The sequence below is a fragment of the Sinohyriopsis cumingii genome, chromosome 8 (assembly GCF_028554795.1).
Source record: "Sinohyriopsis cumingii isolate HCF-2022 chromosome 8, ASM2855479v2, whole genome shotgun sequence".
NCBI lineage: Eukaryota > Metazoa > Mollusca > Bivalvia > Unionida > Unionidae > Sinohyriopsis > Sinohyriopsis cumingii.
This window is the reverse complement of record NC_142968.1, coordinates 83,247,618-83,262,114: the sequence shown is the minus strand read 5'-3', so window position 1 is coordinate 83,262,114 and position 14,497 is coordinate 83,247,618. Positions and strand designations below refer to the sequence as shown.

The window sequence follows — 14,497 nt, the reverse complement described above, 5'->3', positions numbered from 1 at the left end:
TTTAATTATTCTGTTTTGATTATGTTGTTTTGATTATGTCTTGTTAAGTAAATATGCAAATCTTCATTCCGATCAACAGTTGCACTTTTGGCACCTTTGCTTTTGGTGCAAGTGGGGTGTATTACTTTTTGTTACTGTTTTTCATTTTTTTTTTTTACCTACCATCTTAAATGCACATGGACAGATTAGCACTGTCTGCAATGGAGCATGATTTAAGTTGCTTTAGTTACTGTCATCCCATATTTGATAACAAAATAGATCCATAATCCCAAAATATGGCAAATATAATAACATAAAAGCATCAAAGAAATAAAAATAAATACAGAAAAAAATATATGTACTTTATTTTAATATTAAAAAAATGTTTTCCAAAAATTATGGAACATTAAATGTACATGGAAATGCATTATATAATCAAAGATCTTATTTTAATATAGACATTTAAATAGTGTTTCTCATTATCAAATGAACATGAAAGACTATACAGTAAAGATACCATTGCACATGTAGACATGTTGGTAGATAATTGATAGATTTCATAAGATGAATGAAAGTTGTAGAAAATCATCTAGCCTATAAATATAACATGTATGTATGTATGTATGTATGTATGTATGTATGTATGTATGTATGTATGTGTGTGTGTGTGTGTGTATGTGTGTGTATGTATGTATGTGTATGTGGATGTATGTATGTATGCAGGCATGTATGTATATATGTATAACGTCACATCAGCACAATCATGTTTATATAGTACTACATACATACATGAAAACAAGATACTAACAAAAGGCCAAAGACATCAAGAAAAAGTCAAAATGCAAACTGAAATGTTTGAAGCAAGCTGCACTCTTTGAAACATTCTAAGATTCTTACTGCTGGAACAGGAACAAAGGATGAATTTGAGGGTAAAATGGTTTGCTCCATTAGTTGCCTTATAAGAAACATGCATAAATTGAAAAGACAAAACAGGAACATTCTTTTTGAGTCTACATTGTTAACTTTATTGCCAATTTTACCTAAATATTCCTTCCTGAAAAAGACAAGCTTTGCTGGACTTATATAAAAGTACAGCCAACTTGGCCAACAAGCAAATAAATTTAGTAACTTTCATGAATGTACCTTGTTTTCATTTGTCTGAAAATAATCTTTTCAATTATTCATAACTGGTTAAAATAAGCTGCAGTTCTTGTTAATATTACGATTTGACTTTATAATGGATCATAGTGTAATCAGCTACATCATTATCACGATCTGACTTGGGTGGAAATAGATCACATTGTAACTAGTTACATCATGATCTGACTTGCTTAGAAATAGATCATAGTGTAGTTATCTATACCAATATAACAATTTTTCTTGGTTAGAAATAGATCATAGGGTAACTAGTTACATCACTATCATGATCTGACTTGGTTAGAAATAGATCATAGGGTAACTAGGTACATCACTATCATGATCTGACTTGGTTAGAAATAGATCATAGTGTAATTATCTATACCAATATAACAATTTGACTTGGTTAGAAATAGATCATAGTGTAATTATCTATACCAATATAACAATTTGACTTGGTTAGAAATAGATCATAGGGTAACTAGGTACATCAATATCATGATCTGACTTGGTTAGAAATAGATCATAGGGTAACTAGGTGCATCAATATCATGATCTGACTTGGTTAGAAATAGCTCAAAGGGTAACTAGGTGCATCAATATCATGATCTGAATTGGTTAGAAATAGATCAAAGGGTAACTAGGTGCATCAATATCATGATCTGAATTGGTTAGAAATAGATCATAGTGTAATTATCTATACCAATATAACAACTTGACTTACTTAGAAACAGATCATAGTGTAATTAGCTATACCAATATCAAAATTTGACTTCGTTAGAAATAGATCATCGTGCAATTAGTGAAATCAATATCATGATTTGACTTAAAAATAGATCATAGTGTAATTATCTATACCAATATAATGATCAAAGTGTAATTATCTATACCAATATCACAATTAGCCTATCAGTATGATAAATGAAAAATGCATTCTTAATTATATATCAAAAGTTTTCACTGATGTGCATACCTAATGTGATCTAAAAATAAGCACTCAATAACACTGGAGGCCCCTTATTTGTGAGCACAAAAACAGAACACAGACTGAGGCAATAAAATTCATAAATATAATTAATGTCTTAAAATATCTTTGAAATTTTGACTATATGTATATTTTGACTATATGTAGATACATTTAATTTAAGATAACTCTAATTTTTATATTTCAAAACCTCATAAGGAATGAAATTATTGAAGACAACATTTCTTAAATTTCCCTATATGTGTGTATTGAATAAGTTACCTTCCTTCATAAAATGGATTGTCTCCCCTGTTATGTATTTTGCTTTACACTATATAGCTGAAGTGGGATTTTCATATGTTTAAACTTGTAAATAAATAGGTTTCATTGTATTTAATAACATTGTATATTATGGAAAACAGAACCATTTAGTGGTGATTTATTTTTGTTTATTTATTCCACAAATATTGTCATCTAAAAATGAATGGTGTTGTGCTTGCTATACATTTTTATCATAATACCTACCAAGGCAAGGTAACTCTGATAGAAAGAAAATAGTCTATATAGTGCTAAAAGAGTACATATTTTGGTAAAAGAGTTTCATGACCACAGAACCAGGCCCTGTATTTTCAACACGTTTGAGCAGGTAACTCATAGTTCAAGCTAAGAGTTCCAAAATTTGTACAGAAAGTAACTTGAATTACAAAAATGTCAAAATCACAGACAGGAGCATTTTCACCAAAAGTCCTTGTTCTAGAATACCAAAACTTCATTTTGCCTAAATTTACTCCAAGTGATTCTCAATGTTTCTAGAATACCAATTTTCATTTTGCATCAATTTACTTCGAAAGATTGCAAGACTGAGTTTGAATTTTGATCTGAAAAGGTGTCAAAAATAAGGGGTCTTACCACTTGAGCATTCATATATCAAATAACAAATGATAGCAAAATACATACCAACTCCAGATCAATGTATAGAGAGACACATTAAACATATATACATTAATTTACGTAATATTCATACATTAGTACTCAAGCTAGATTTTTATTTCTATTATATTTTTATAGATGTCAATGAGTGGCCAATTTACCAAAAGGACATTTTCACACAACATATGGGTAGTTTTTGTAATCCAGTAACATCAGTTTATATTTTAACACTGTTGTCTCTTAATTATAAAAAAAACTAAACCAAATTTATTTCTGTTTAATCCATTTATTAATCCATTTATTAAAAACATACTATAAACAACGAAAGAAAAGTAATATATTTTGAATGAGGAATTTGGGTCATCTAAAGAAAGAGAGTATAAGGCAGATTACAGAGGGAAGACATTGGGTTGTTCAAATGTTTCAATCTAGCTAGAGCACTGATATAAATAAATTGAAAATGTTCTATAGAAAACACTGGACGAGTCACAAAATTTGGACATTATGGACATTCGTCCTTTTAATTACAGGTTGAAAAAGAAGTGAAATCCAGGAAAAAGATTGCATAATTGTTGTCCTCAATGAGTAGGTGTTCTTTATATGGAGGTGTTCACATGATTCTTCCAGTGCAGTTCAATGCAAATGCTGTAAAGATGTCTTTTTGTCAGAGTTTCAGAATCTTCATTAGTGTTGAATCTGAATCTCTGTGTAGTCTACGGAGGAACCAGCTCCAATAATTTTTACGGGTTTACCAGATTTTACTTTTTTTCCTTTCTTTTTTCCTTTTTCCCCAAAGTCCAGTTCAACATAATTCAACTTATCACTATTCTGAAAAAGAAATATTGTAGAGAGTATCCAAGCTACTGTATAAAATTATAGAGAACATAATATCCAAACTATTATGTGAAATTATAGTGTATATAGTATCCAAACTACTGTATGAAATCATACAGTACAGATTATCCAAACTAATTTATGAAATCAGAAACAGAGTAACTAAACTATTGTATGAAATCATAAAGTAGAGTATCCAAATTACTGTAGGAAATTATATAGCACAGAGTTTCCAAACTACTGTATGAAATCAATAGTACAGAGTATCCAAACTATTGTAGGAAATCATATAGTTAGGGCATAAAGTCACACAACATAAATAATAGCACAACGAGGTGACAACATATGTTGTTTTACTAATGTTAACTCACTTTTAGAAGGTGGGTGGGTGGGTGTGAACATAAATAGTTGCAATAACCCGAGGAAATGTTTGTCTTGTAAATATTTATTTACACAGTTTCCTCTTGCAAGCGCGTGTGTGATATGATTATACTAAAACTTATTGCACTGTGCAGATACTATTTAGAGGTACCAATGGCCCACTGTGAAAGTTCATACTATTTCATGTCAGGGAGAGCCGCGGTGGCTCAATGGTTAGCGTGCCGAACTCGCGACCGAAAGAGTTCGAATCCTACCATTGGACCAGCCCAGATCAATTACCGTGGTGTGTCCTTAGGCAAGGCACCTACTTGTGTTGATGTGCCGTAAAGCACAAAAAATCCCCCCCAAAAACGTCATGTCGGCAAGAATAGGGGACGCAGGTTGGACAGGACGAGAAAACCAACGATCAATTCTTCAAATAAAAGAAATTCAGACACTTAATATCGCATACTTACCTTATTGTTCGTTTATGATTGGGGAGGTGTGTCTACTCAAAACAGAAAGGCGTATTGCAAGTGTTGTTTATAAAAAGATCCATAATTCCTCATTTCAAATGGACTCGTCCATATTTGAGTTCCAAAGTGTGTCAAATGTCGTTGCCTATTTTTGAATAAATTAAAACTGAACGAAATCTCGTAAAGTAACTGAAGTGTGCACTCATTCAAGTAGGAATGTGTGTGTACGTGCGTGTGTATGTGTGTGTGTGTGATTTGTATTTTTTACGTAGCTTTAACAATTTTTCAGTCATGTCGTTACGATATCTGCAGTGTGGCAGCTTAGAGTGATGTCTAGCACTGGGGCATCATGCCGCAGACATGTAGCATGATGTCCCACCCATTCACATTATCCTGACACCAGGCTGACCAGTCCTAACACTAACCTCTTAATGCTGAGCGTCTAGCGAGGCAGCTGTGAGTACCATTTTTGTAAGTCTTTGGTATGACTCAGTCGGGGTTCGAACCCACGACCTCCCGCATCCGAGGTGGATGCTCTAACCACTAGGCCACCGGAGCAGTCCAAGGAGTGACTATGCTGAGATTGTGGCAATAGCCATTGGTATTAGTGTTAAACAGAGTCAATGATAAGGTGTGAAGGGCAATAAGTGAGTCATTAGAAATCAAAAATATTTTTGCTATTATAATATTTCTTACTAAACTTTTTCTTTACTGTCTGCAATTTTTGAACTGATCAAAATAAAGCCGAAAAATTGTAATTAATATTTATATCAATAAATAATTGCACATAATACAGATAATTAACAAAGTGCACTTTATAATATAATACAATAAAATGTGGTTGGAAACAAAATAGGACTAGTATCAATTCCAGTTTAACACTAGTAATCACGAGGTAAAACTAAAACAGAAATAGGAGATATCCAGCTTACTACATCCAGCACTATTTGCATTATAAAAAATAAGTTTGGAAAACTCGTAATCTATTTCTCACGTCACCTATACCAATCAGAAAATCAATCAGAATTATGGGATTTCCACAAATTCCCAACTTAAAGCGCAACAAATTTTCTAATATCACGCTACACTATCAATTAAAGTCAATTTTAGATAAACATTGATCCCATACTATGATCTGGCATCAGGGGACAGGACAACTTTTGCAAGTAAAAGTGTCACACGTGCTTGAGTTGTCAAGCACCCAGCAAACACAATATTCGAATTCAAGGGATTATGTTTAATGTACGAATTTGTTTTTGAATTTTGAACAAAATAAATACATTAAATAAAAATAATATGCGTTAAAATTCCATGAAACAAATTTACCACAATAACGAAATCACAATAATATCGAAGTACATGTACTTGAACAATAATAAGGACGTTGACGAAAGCAGCAGTAATATCAAGAACAAATACAAATAATTTTACAACAATAACCATTACTATCATCACCACCACCACCACCACACCAACAGCAACTAGTGCCATTTTTACTTCCACTGCTACCCCAGTATGAACTCTGTTTTTACATAATGTCATTAGGTTTTCACAAATACGTCCCTTGAAACTGCTGTCCACCATCTTTTGAACCATCACTCCATTTCAGAAGTATGAGAAATAGAGTCAATTAAAAGTTGCAATATTTGTAAGTTTGCCATTAGTGTTAACCGAAAATATAATAATATTCGTACCAATAAATCCAGTAATAACTAGTATTTCAATATATCTATCATAAAATATATCAGACAGTGTCACTATTATAAGAACGCTGCGGTAAATAATCCAAAATTCAGGAAAAGGTAAATCGGACTGGACTTGAAACTCTATGCCACTTCTACCTCAGCAACTGTTATTGCTTCGTTCCTTCTGGTACAATAATAATAATAATAATAATACCATCTACATCTATTAAAATGCAGAACGATATATGTTCCCCATTCCTCCTGTATAAGACGTTTGCTACTTCTGTTTGTTTCAGGACAAGTATCTGATACAGACGTGGAAAAAGTTTTACACTTCAAAAAGATAATCAGGTATGACGATGTTAGGGCATTTCAAGTTTACATATGTTACATATAGAGAAAATACACGTGTCCAATGTAATACTGATAAATTGTTAGTAAATACACAGTGCATGAATGCATCAAACTGCGTGTGAATTAAATAAGTAAAATATATAGGTAAGAAGATATAGCAGGCTCAATGTAATGAACCGTGACATACCAAATATTTTCGTTATCAGAGAAAATAAAAGCCTACAATTGTAAAAATTTATTGCTTTTTAGCAACAATTATATAATATATTTCTATGTTCATTTAATTGCCACACGAGTACTGGTATCGCGATTCTTTCTATAATGGAGTAAATAGATATATAAAGACAAATGCACGAATTTAATTTCTAACAATCAACGCATGCATATAAGTTCTAATAATTAATGTTAGCGTATAATTTCTAAAACATTAATGTCGATTTTAGCAACAGACACTGAAAAGTTGCTGATAACTGATTGTATATATAGTACAATCGTATGATTACTTGCATGACAAAAGTGTACAATTAAATAAGAAATGTATTTGTTTAAATTATACAGTAAGATTTGATACCGAGTCCTATTTTAATAACAAAAATTATTTGGTATTAATTTTATCAGGCAAATATCAATGGCCAGGGTAGTTCTTATTTATATTCAGGATACAAATTTTGAAAGCACGAATGTCCTGTATAAATCATACTGCAGTACTGGTGGTTGATATTTTGTTTTTGTTTAGTTTTATGAGCATGAATGACACCGATCCTACGAATCTCTCTCTCTCTCTCTCTCTCTGTAAATAAGGTTCGCAAGTTTATTGTCAATTTATGTTTTCTACCCATGATGCCTGTACCAAAATAAATGCAATATTTCAGAAATAATTACAGCATTAAATTAACGAAGAGAGATGGTCGATCATATATGCTGGTGTTAGAATAAGAAAATCCCATCAACAGTCAAACTTTGAAATCATTAACGAGACTATGTCGTTCAACTACGTATATAATTCATTACTGTATCTCAGTTCTGTATGCACTGTAATTGTAATGAATGTCAATATAACGCCAGTGCCATCTAAGGCATATCAAACGCCAGAGCTGTTTTGATTGGTTTGAAATTACGTTAAATGATGTGCATTCCTTATTAAATATTGTCCAATATTACCATATATGTTGTCCATTGCTTATTATATGTTGTCCATCACTTATTATATGTCGTCCATCGCTTATTATATGTTGTCTATTGCTTATAATACGTTGTTCATTGCTTATTATGTTGTCCATTGCTTATTGTATGTCGATCGCTTATTATATGTTGTCCATTGCTTATTATATGTTGTCCATCGCTTATTATGTTGTTCATTGCTTATTATATGTTGTCCATCGCTTATTATATGTTGTCCATCACTTATTATGTTGTTCATTGCTTATTATATGTTGTCCATCGCTTATTACATACTGCGCATTTCTAATTATATTATATGCGTGTCCATCACCAATACAGCATGGGTTGTTTCCCTTGAATGTATCAAATCCAAAAATCTGTCTGATCAATCATGTATCTATGATCAACAATGACATACATAACAAAATTAATTTAACAAAAAGGCTGCAGTTTGCATGTTGAAACCACATTCCTGTCTTACATTATATGAGTGTGACCTTGACATCAAAGTTAAAGCCGTGGGCAGGTGGTTATCCCCCCTCCTTTTATAACATTTTGAAGAAAAAAAAAAAAAAGAAAAAAAAAATCGAAAAAAAAAAAATTGCAAGAAACACCAGGCAAATGCAACAAGAAACCAGCGATGTAAAGCAAGCAGGACCGTTCCCGAACTCTCCTTCCCACTAATGACAGCCAACCATTCAACTGTAGGGACCTTTATGGACCCACAGATTGAGGTCAAACTATCAGGGTTCCTTGAATCCATAAAAGCCTGGGGGAGGTGGCACCATCCCCTTCCCCAGGAACAACTAGCAGGCTGCGGTGCAGTCAGAAAAAAGTGGCACATGCACAAATGTGCGCACGCCACTATAATTAAACTCAACAACAACAAAAGGTGGTTATACGATAAACTGTCTTTGATTTATAAAAACACACCCAAAGAATCATTCAAAATAACAATAAGGAAATGAAAAACTTAATTTAAAAATCAACTAATAGGAAATCGTTGAATGGAGTGTCCTTGACCCAGTAATTAGAAGATGGAGTACGTGTGCTACAGAATGAAACGTCTTTGCTTTATAAAAAAAATCATATAAATTATGAACATAATACATCAGCGTGTTAAGGAAGTGTAATTAAATAAAAAAATCTTAGCCAAAATTTATAATAAACGTCTCGAATCAAATGACGTGGGATCGACAAAAACTAGAGCAAGTCTAAAGGATTATCAATGCAAATTTCTCTCCTTTTCACCACATACTTCATGCCCCGCCCCCCCCCCCCCCCCCCCCCGTCTCAAGTGTTCATCTACACCAACAGCCACCCAGACAGTGAACCAAGGTTCATAACATACAAAGCAACTTTTGGATAATTATAACCACCACCCAAACACCATCCTTTCCCTGGACCCAAGGAGAGGATGCAGTGACTGAGTGATGAACAATTTGGTAAATTTCCACTCAGCGGTTTAGGGGGCTTATGTGAAAACATACTGACGGACAGGGAGCATGAACAATAGAGGATATTTACTTACGAATTTAATCCTTCATGGTAAAAGTTTTTTACATGCCTTGAGCCCAAACGAGACTTAACATTTTAGACCCGTGACACTGAGACCAAATCAGTACACATACGACACCCACAGAAATCCATTTTCTGTCCGTATTATTAATGTCTGTTTTCAAATTTTGTACTGAGATGAAAACAAAGTTAATTGAATTGTCATGGTCCCTATATAATCCTTACTAAAACGAAACAGCTGTATTCCAGTAGGGCAATCGATGACGTCATCTCATGGTGTAAGAAAAAACAGCAAGAGACTTTTAGCTATTAGCTTATGTTAGCTACTGTCACTATGCTTTATGTAATTCAATCACCGGGCCACAATATCTACTTCTGGTTGCAAAGCATTTTCCTTTGTAACTGGTACATCAGTAAATATGCTGTCTTTGTGGAGGTATATGACTCAGATTACACAATACATGCAAGATTAACAATAATAAACAAGTGAGTGACTTTAAAAAAAAAAATCATTATCCATCAGATTGTGCATCAAACGATACATGCAGCTTTATGTTAAAGTGCGTTTCATAAAAGAGAAATATTATTATGGAATCTGATCTTATCTATGTATAGTGACCCGAACATTTTAGTAACTGCCTATAAAAGCTGTAAAATAAGGTACAATGAATTTTCAATAATATCTGGATCTGTTTCTCTACTAATGTCATACAAATACAGTTTGTAGTCTGTTGATGCTACGCTCTATGTCATCCAACTTTCTTCTTCTTAAGCCCTAAAACTGAATTATATAAAAATAGTTTGGCTTTCTCGGTCCAACTGTTTGGAAATGTCTACCTAAAGATGTTACAGAAGCATAATCGGAAGCTTTCTCTCATCGCAGATGTCTGAAATGGATGCAATCCACATAATATCCATAATCGGTTATGGCCAACTTTGTTGAATATTTGTATATGTATATATCATACAAAATGTGTGTGTGTGTGTGTGTGAAAATGTTAACAATCATACATGTTGGTTAACACAGTGCTCTTTGTACTGAATATAAATTTAGTTGCTTGTATGTACACCAGTCCATTATACCTTTTTTTAGGATGTTTGTTTCCCAACAATATTTTATAGATTTTCCTGTACAGATGTAGATAACTGAGGGCCATAAGGAGATTAGTGTTTGTACTGTGTCACCTTCATAAAATAAAGACATTGTTATTATTATTATTATTATAAGTCTAATTAATTAAATTTTAAACTCAGAATCTATCTAATTCATTAAAGTTTATATTCCATGTTTATTTGTTGATATCAAAATATTTTCGCCTGAACGATTTCATTAGTGTTATTTTTAGAACTTTATCTTGGATAAATCAAGCTTTTCTAATACCATACAAAAATGAGTATGTATATTTTTTTATTAGGCCGTACCTTCCAACTGAATGAGTACGACCAAAGTATTAGTTGTATATTGAAACATATATATGAATTTTACTGTCAGACATTGTATTTTTATTGTTTTCACAACGTAGGCCAATTTAAGACTTTCTTCCTAATTCACAGAGCAAATTTGTTTGCAGTAGATTGTCGAGGTTTCAATATGTGATAATAATGTGTTTCAATAACGTGTTTCAATATGTATTTTCATTAGTTTGTATATACTCCCTGCATTACAGAAAATTTCAGTTTCATATGGCAGAGCAGGTAGTATCTTAGTGTAACAAATGTTAAACAGCACGACTATCTTTAGTTTTCCAAACATATGGAACTAACCTTTGACTGTGAGTAATACATTAAATGATTGTTTAAAAACAATTTGTTAGTGTTTATACCAACACGTGATGAGGATACTAACCCAAGGTATTTATAATATGAAGCCACTTTTCATTCGTGGTTCAAACAAAAGAAACAAATAATAATTTTTCGTGCTATTTAGAAAACCTGCTTTGCTGAAAAAACAAACAAACAACAAAGGGACGAGTCGAAATTAACCTTAAATCCTAGTTAGTCACAATATGATCAAAGTCGCTGCATGTCAATATGTTGTTGTTGTTGTTCGTTTTAACGCCATTTTTCAGTACACGATAGGCTATGCATGGCGTCCAGTATTAATGGTGGAGGAAAAACCCGGGAAAACCCCGGGAAGAACCACCGACCCACGAGAAGCTACTGGCAAGCTTTCTCACATACCCACATTGGGCGCATCCCACACTCGAACCCACGCAGACAAGGTGAGATGGCAGTGATCCGTAACGGAGAGCGCTTGTCTACTCGGCCCCCCCCCCCCGTCAATATGTGAATCTGATTCAAGCGTAGATTTACTTATAACAAGTAGATCTGACAGGCACTGATACAGACTTGTGTACTGACGACCTTTTGAATAGATGCACATCATACAATCAAAACTACACATCATATAATTAAAACCACACATTATATAATTAGAACCACACACACACACACATCATAATTAGAACCACACATCATATAATCGGAACCACATATCATGCAATTAGAACCAAACATCATATAATTAGAACTGAATATCATGTAATTAGAAAAGCACATCATATATTTAGAAATGCGCATTGATTACAAGATGGCCGCTATCGCTTAGCAGTTGTTCTGTTTTTTTTTTGTGCCGTTTTTCATGACAGATGTGCTTGTTGCCTGTCTTCGTCTACGTTATTGTGTTCATCATGCATTGGCTGTTCAGTTCGTATGTGTTTCTTCATCTCCTTGGTTTGGAAATCAGAACAATTAATTAGACTTTTTCTCAGCTGTCTTGCTCCACTGCTACAACTTCCTTTGTTGTTGAACAAACCCCCATCACGTGATACTTGCCAGTCAACCCTTTTATGCTATGACGGACCCTCATTAATTGCTTTAAATAACCACTCCTTGGCTCTCCACACTACATTGTGCTCTAGACTAAACGAACTGGGACTACAATTATCATTACTTAAATGTTAACAGAAGCGAAAAAAGAAACGTTTCAAAGCTGGCCGGCGTAGAACAGGACGAAAAATCCCAGTTATCTCCCTTATGCCCTTTCCGGCTCAACAATTAAAAAATTCGACCGTTAATTTAGATAACCTAATTCAAATCCCTATTAAATCGTCAACATTTGTGTCAACTATCCAAGAGATACCTCTGCTTATTGCATTATTCAATGCCCAAGCAGAAGGATCACCAGAAAAGCGCACAGAAATAGGTAATTTTTATCAACAATCAGAATATCGACGTTTTTTTCCTGACAGAAACAAGGGTAAAAACATCAGGCGATGGGCCCAAGTGCGCGGATCTAACACCAACCGGTTACTCCATCAGGTCGTTCCCCCGCCACTCTCGCGGAGGTGGAATTGCTGTCATCACAAAGAACTCCATGATCAAGCGTTTTAACTTACACCACATCTTTCCATTTCTACCACACATCGTTTGAACTAGTCCAAACCACACTTACACTGGAACAAAGGTCAGTCCATTTTTTCTGCCTATATCACCCTCCTCCTAGTAGAAAAAACAAGCTGCATGAATGTCTCTTTTTGGAGCAGTTTCCGAATCTCATGGAGTATGGAAATTCGACAGGTGGCAACCTGATTATTCTTGGAGATTTCAACTTTCACTTTGACTGTCCTGGAAACCCAAACACATAAAAACTCCTAGATTCCATTAATGTTTTCAACCTCAAACAGTCAGTTAACCAACCCACCCATAAACATGGTCACATTTTAGACTGGATTCTTCATAACCAACCACCTTTATTTGCTACTAAGAGAAACCTCCGTATGATAAATAGAACCAAACTAATGCATGACATCCAAGCAAACCTAACAACTTGCCTACCTCCTACAGCAGAACAACTAGATAACTGTCGGTGTTCATTGGTCGACAAACATGCACCAGCTACCAAATGCAGAATATCAGTTCAAAGGTGTTCTCCATGGTATAGCAGTGTTAAGGACCAGCTTCCCACTGCGAAAAGAGACCGCCGTAAAGCTGAGAGGCTTTGGCTTTCCACCAGACTCACTATTCATAAGCAAATCTATGAAGCCGCTAAGAAGAACGTCACAAACATAGTCAATGCAGCGAAATCAGCCCACTACAGTACTAAGATCATGGAAAGTTCCAGCTGCAAAGAGTTCTTCGAGATTACTAACAAGCTAATGTCAAGGAACAAATGTACACCACTTCCAACTACCTTCTCTCTAGTAGACCTTCCGGACCTGTTTGCAAATTTCTTCCGTGACAAAGTACAAACAAATTAGAGATACGCTTGACAACACAATTTCAATTGACTCGTCACCATACAGTTGGGATACAGAATTTGAGCGGCAACCATTAGCAGCATTTGAACCTGTCTTTATCGACTTAGTATGTACAATCGTGATGAAAAGTGCACCAAAGTCGTGTGAACTTGATCCAATTTCAACATCACTGCTGCTCGAGTGCTTAGATCCAGTATTGCCTTCACTAACTGATGTTATTAATACCTCTCTCTCATCCGGGGAATACTCGTTATTTTTCAAAACTGCCATTGTAAAACCTCTGCTGAAGAAACCAACACTCGACCATAACGATTTATAGAACTAGTGCCCAGTTTCTAATCTCCCATTCATATAAAAAATCTTAGAAAAGGTTGTTCCATCCCAGCTTGTATCTCATCTAAATTCAAACAGTCTTTTTAGCAATGTACAATCTGCATATTGCCCTTGCCACAGTACGGAAACTACTCTTCCAAAAGTAGTTAATTACATTCTCTCTGCTTTGGATAGTGGAAAGATTACAGTCCTCACCCTCCTTGATTTGTCTGCAGCATATGACACAATAAACCATGATATATTACTTCACAGTCTCCAGCATGTATTTGGCATTCATGATACAGCCTTACTGTGGTTCAAGTCCTACTTGGTCAACAGGACACAAATTGTGTCTGCAAATGGGATACAATCCAGCCCAGTTAATATATGTTGTGGTGTTCCACAGGGGTTTGTTTTTGGAACTGTTCTCTTCATTCTGTACACTCAGCCACTCTCAAGTGTCATAGATCATCATCCAGTGTCTCACCAATTGTACGCTGACGACACCCAAATATACAAATCTAGCCA

General features: G+C 34.4%; 1 protein-coding gene across 3 annotated transcripts in view; it reads right to left on the bottom strand.

Annotated features, from left to right (window-relative positions):
- Positions 1-327: 327 nt before the first annotated feature.
- The window catches only part of LOC149794014 (uncharacterized), a 71,886-nt gene continuing 57,716 nt past the window's right edge, over positions 328-14,497 (bottom strand). For all 3 annotated transcript variants that reach the window (XR_016422923.1, XM_089967950.1, XM_089967951.1), the window contains one exon: positions 328-3,838. Coding sequence is in view for 2 of the 3 variants with exons in the window: in XM_089967950.1 (XP_089824076.1) it covers positions 3,695-3,838 (144 nt within the window). In the remaining variant the exon portion in view is untranslated. The remainder of the gene's footprint in view (positions 3,839-14,497) is intronic.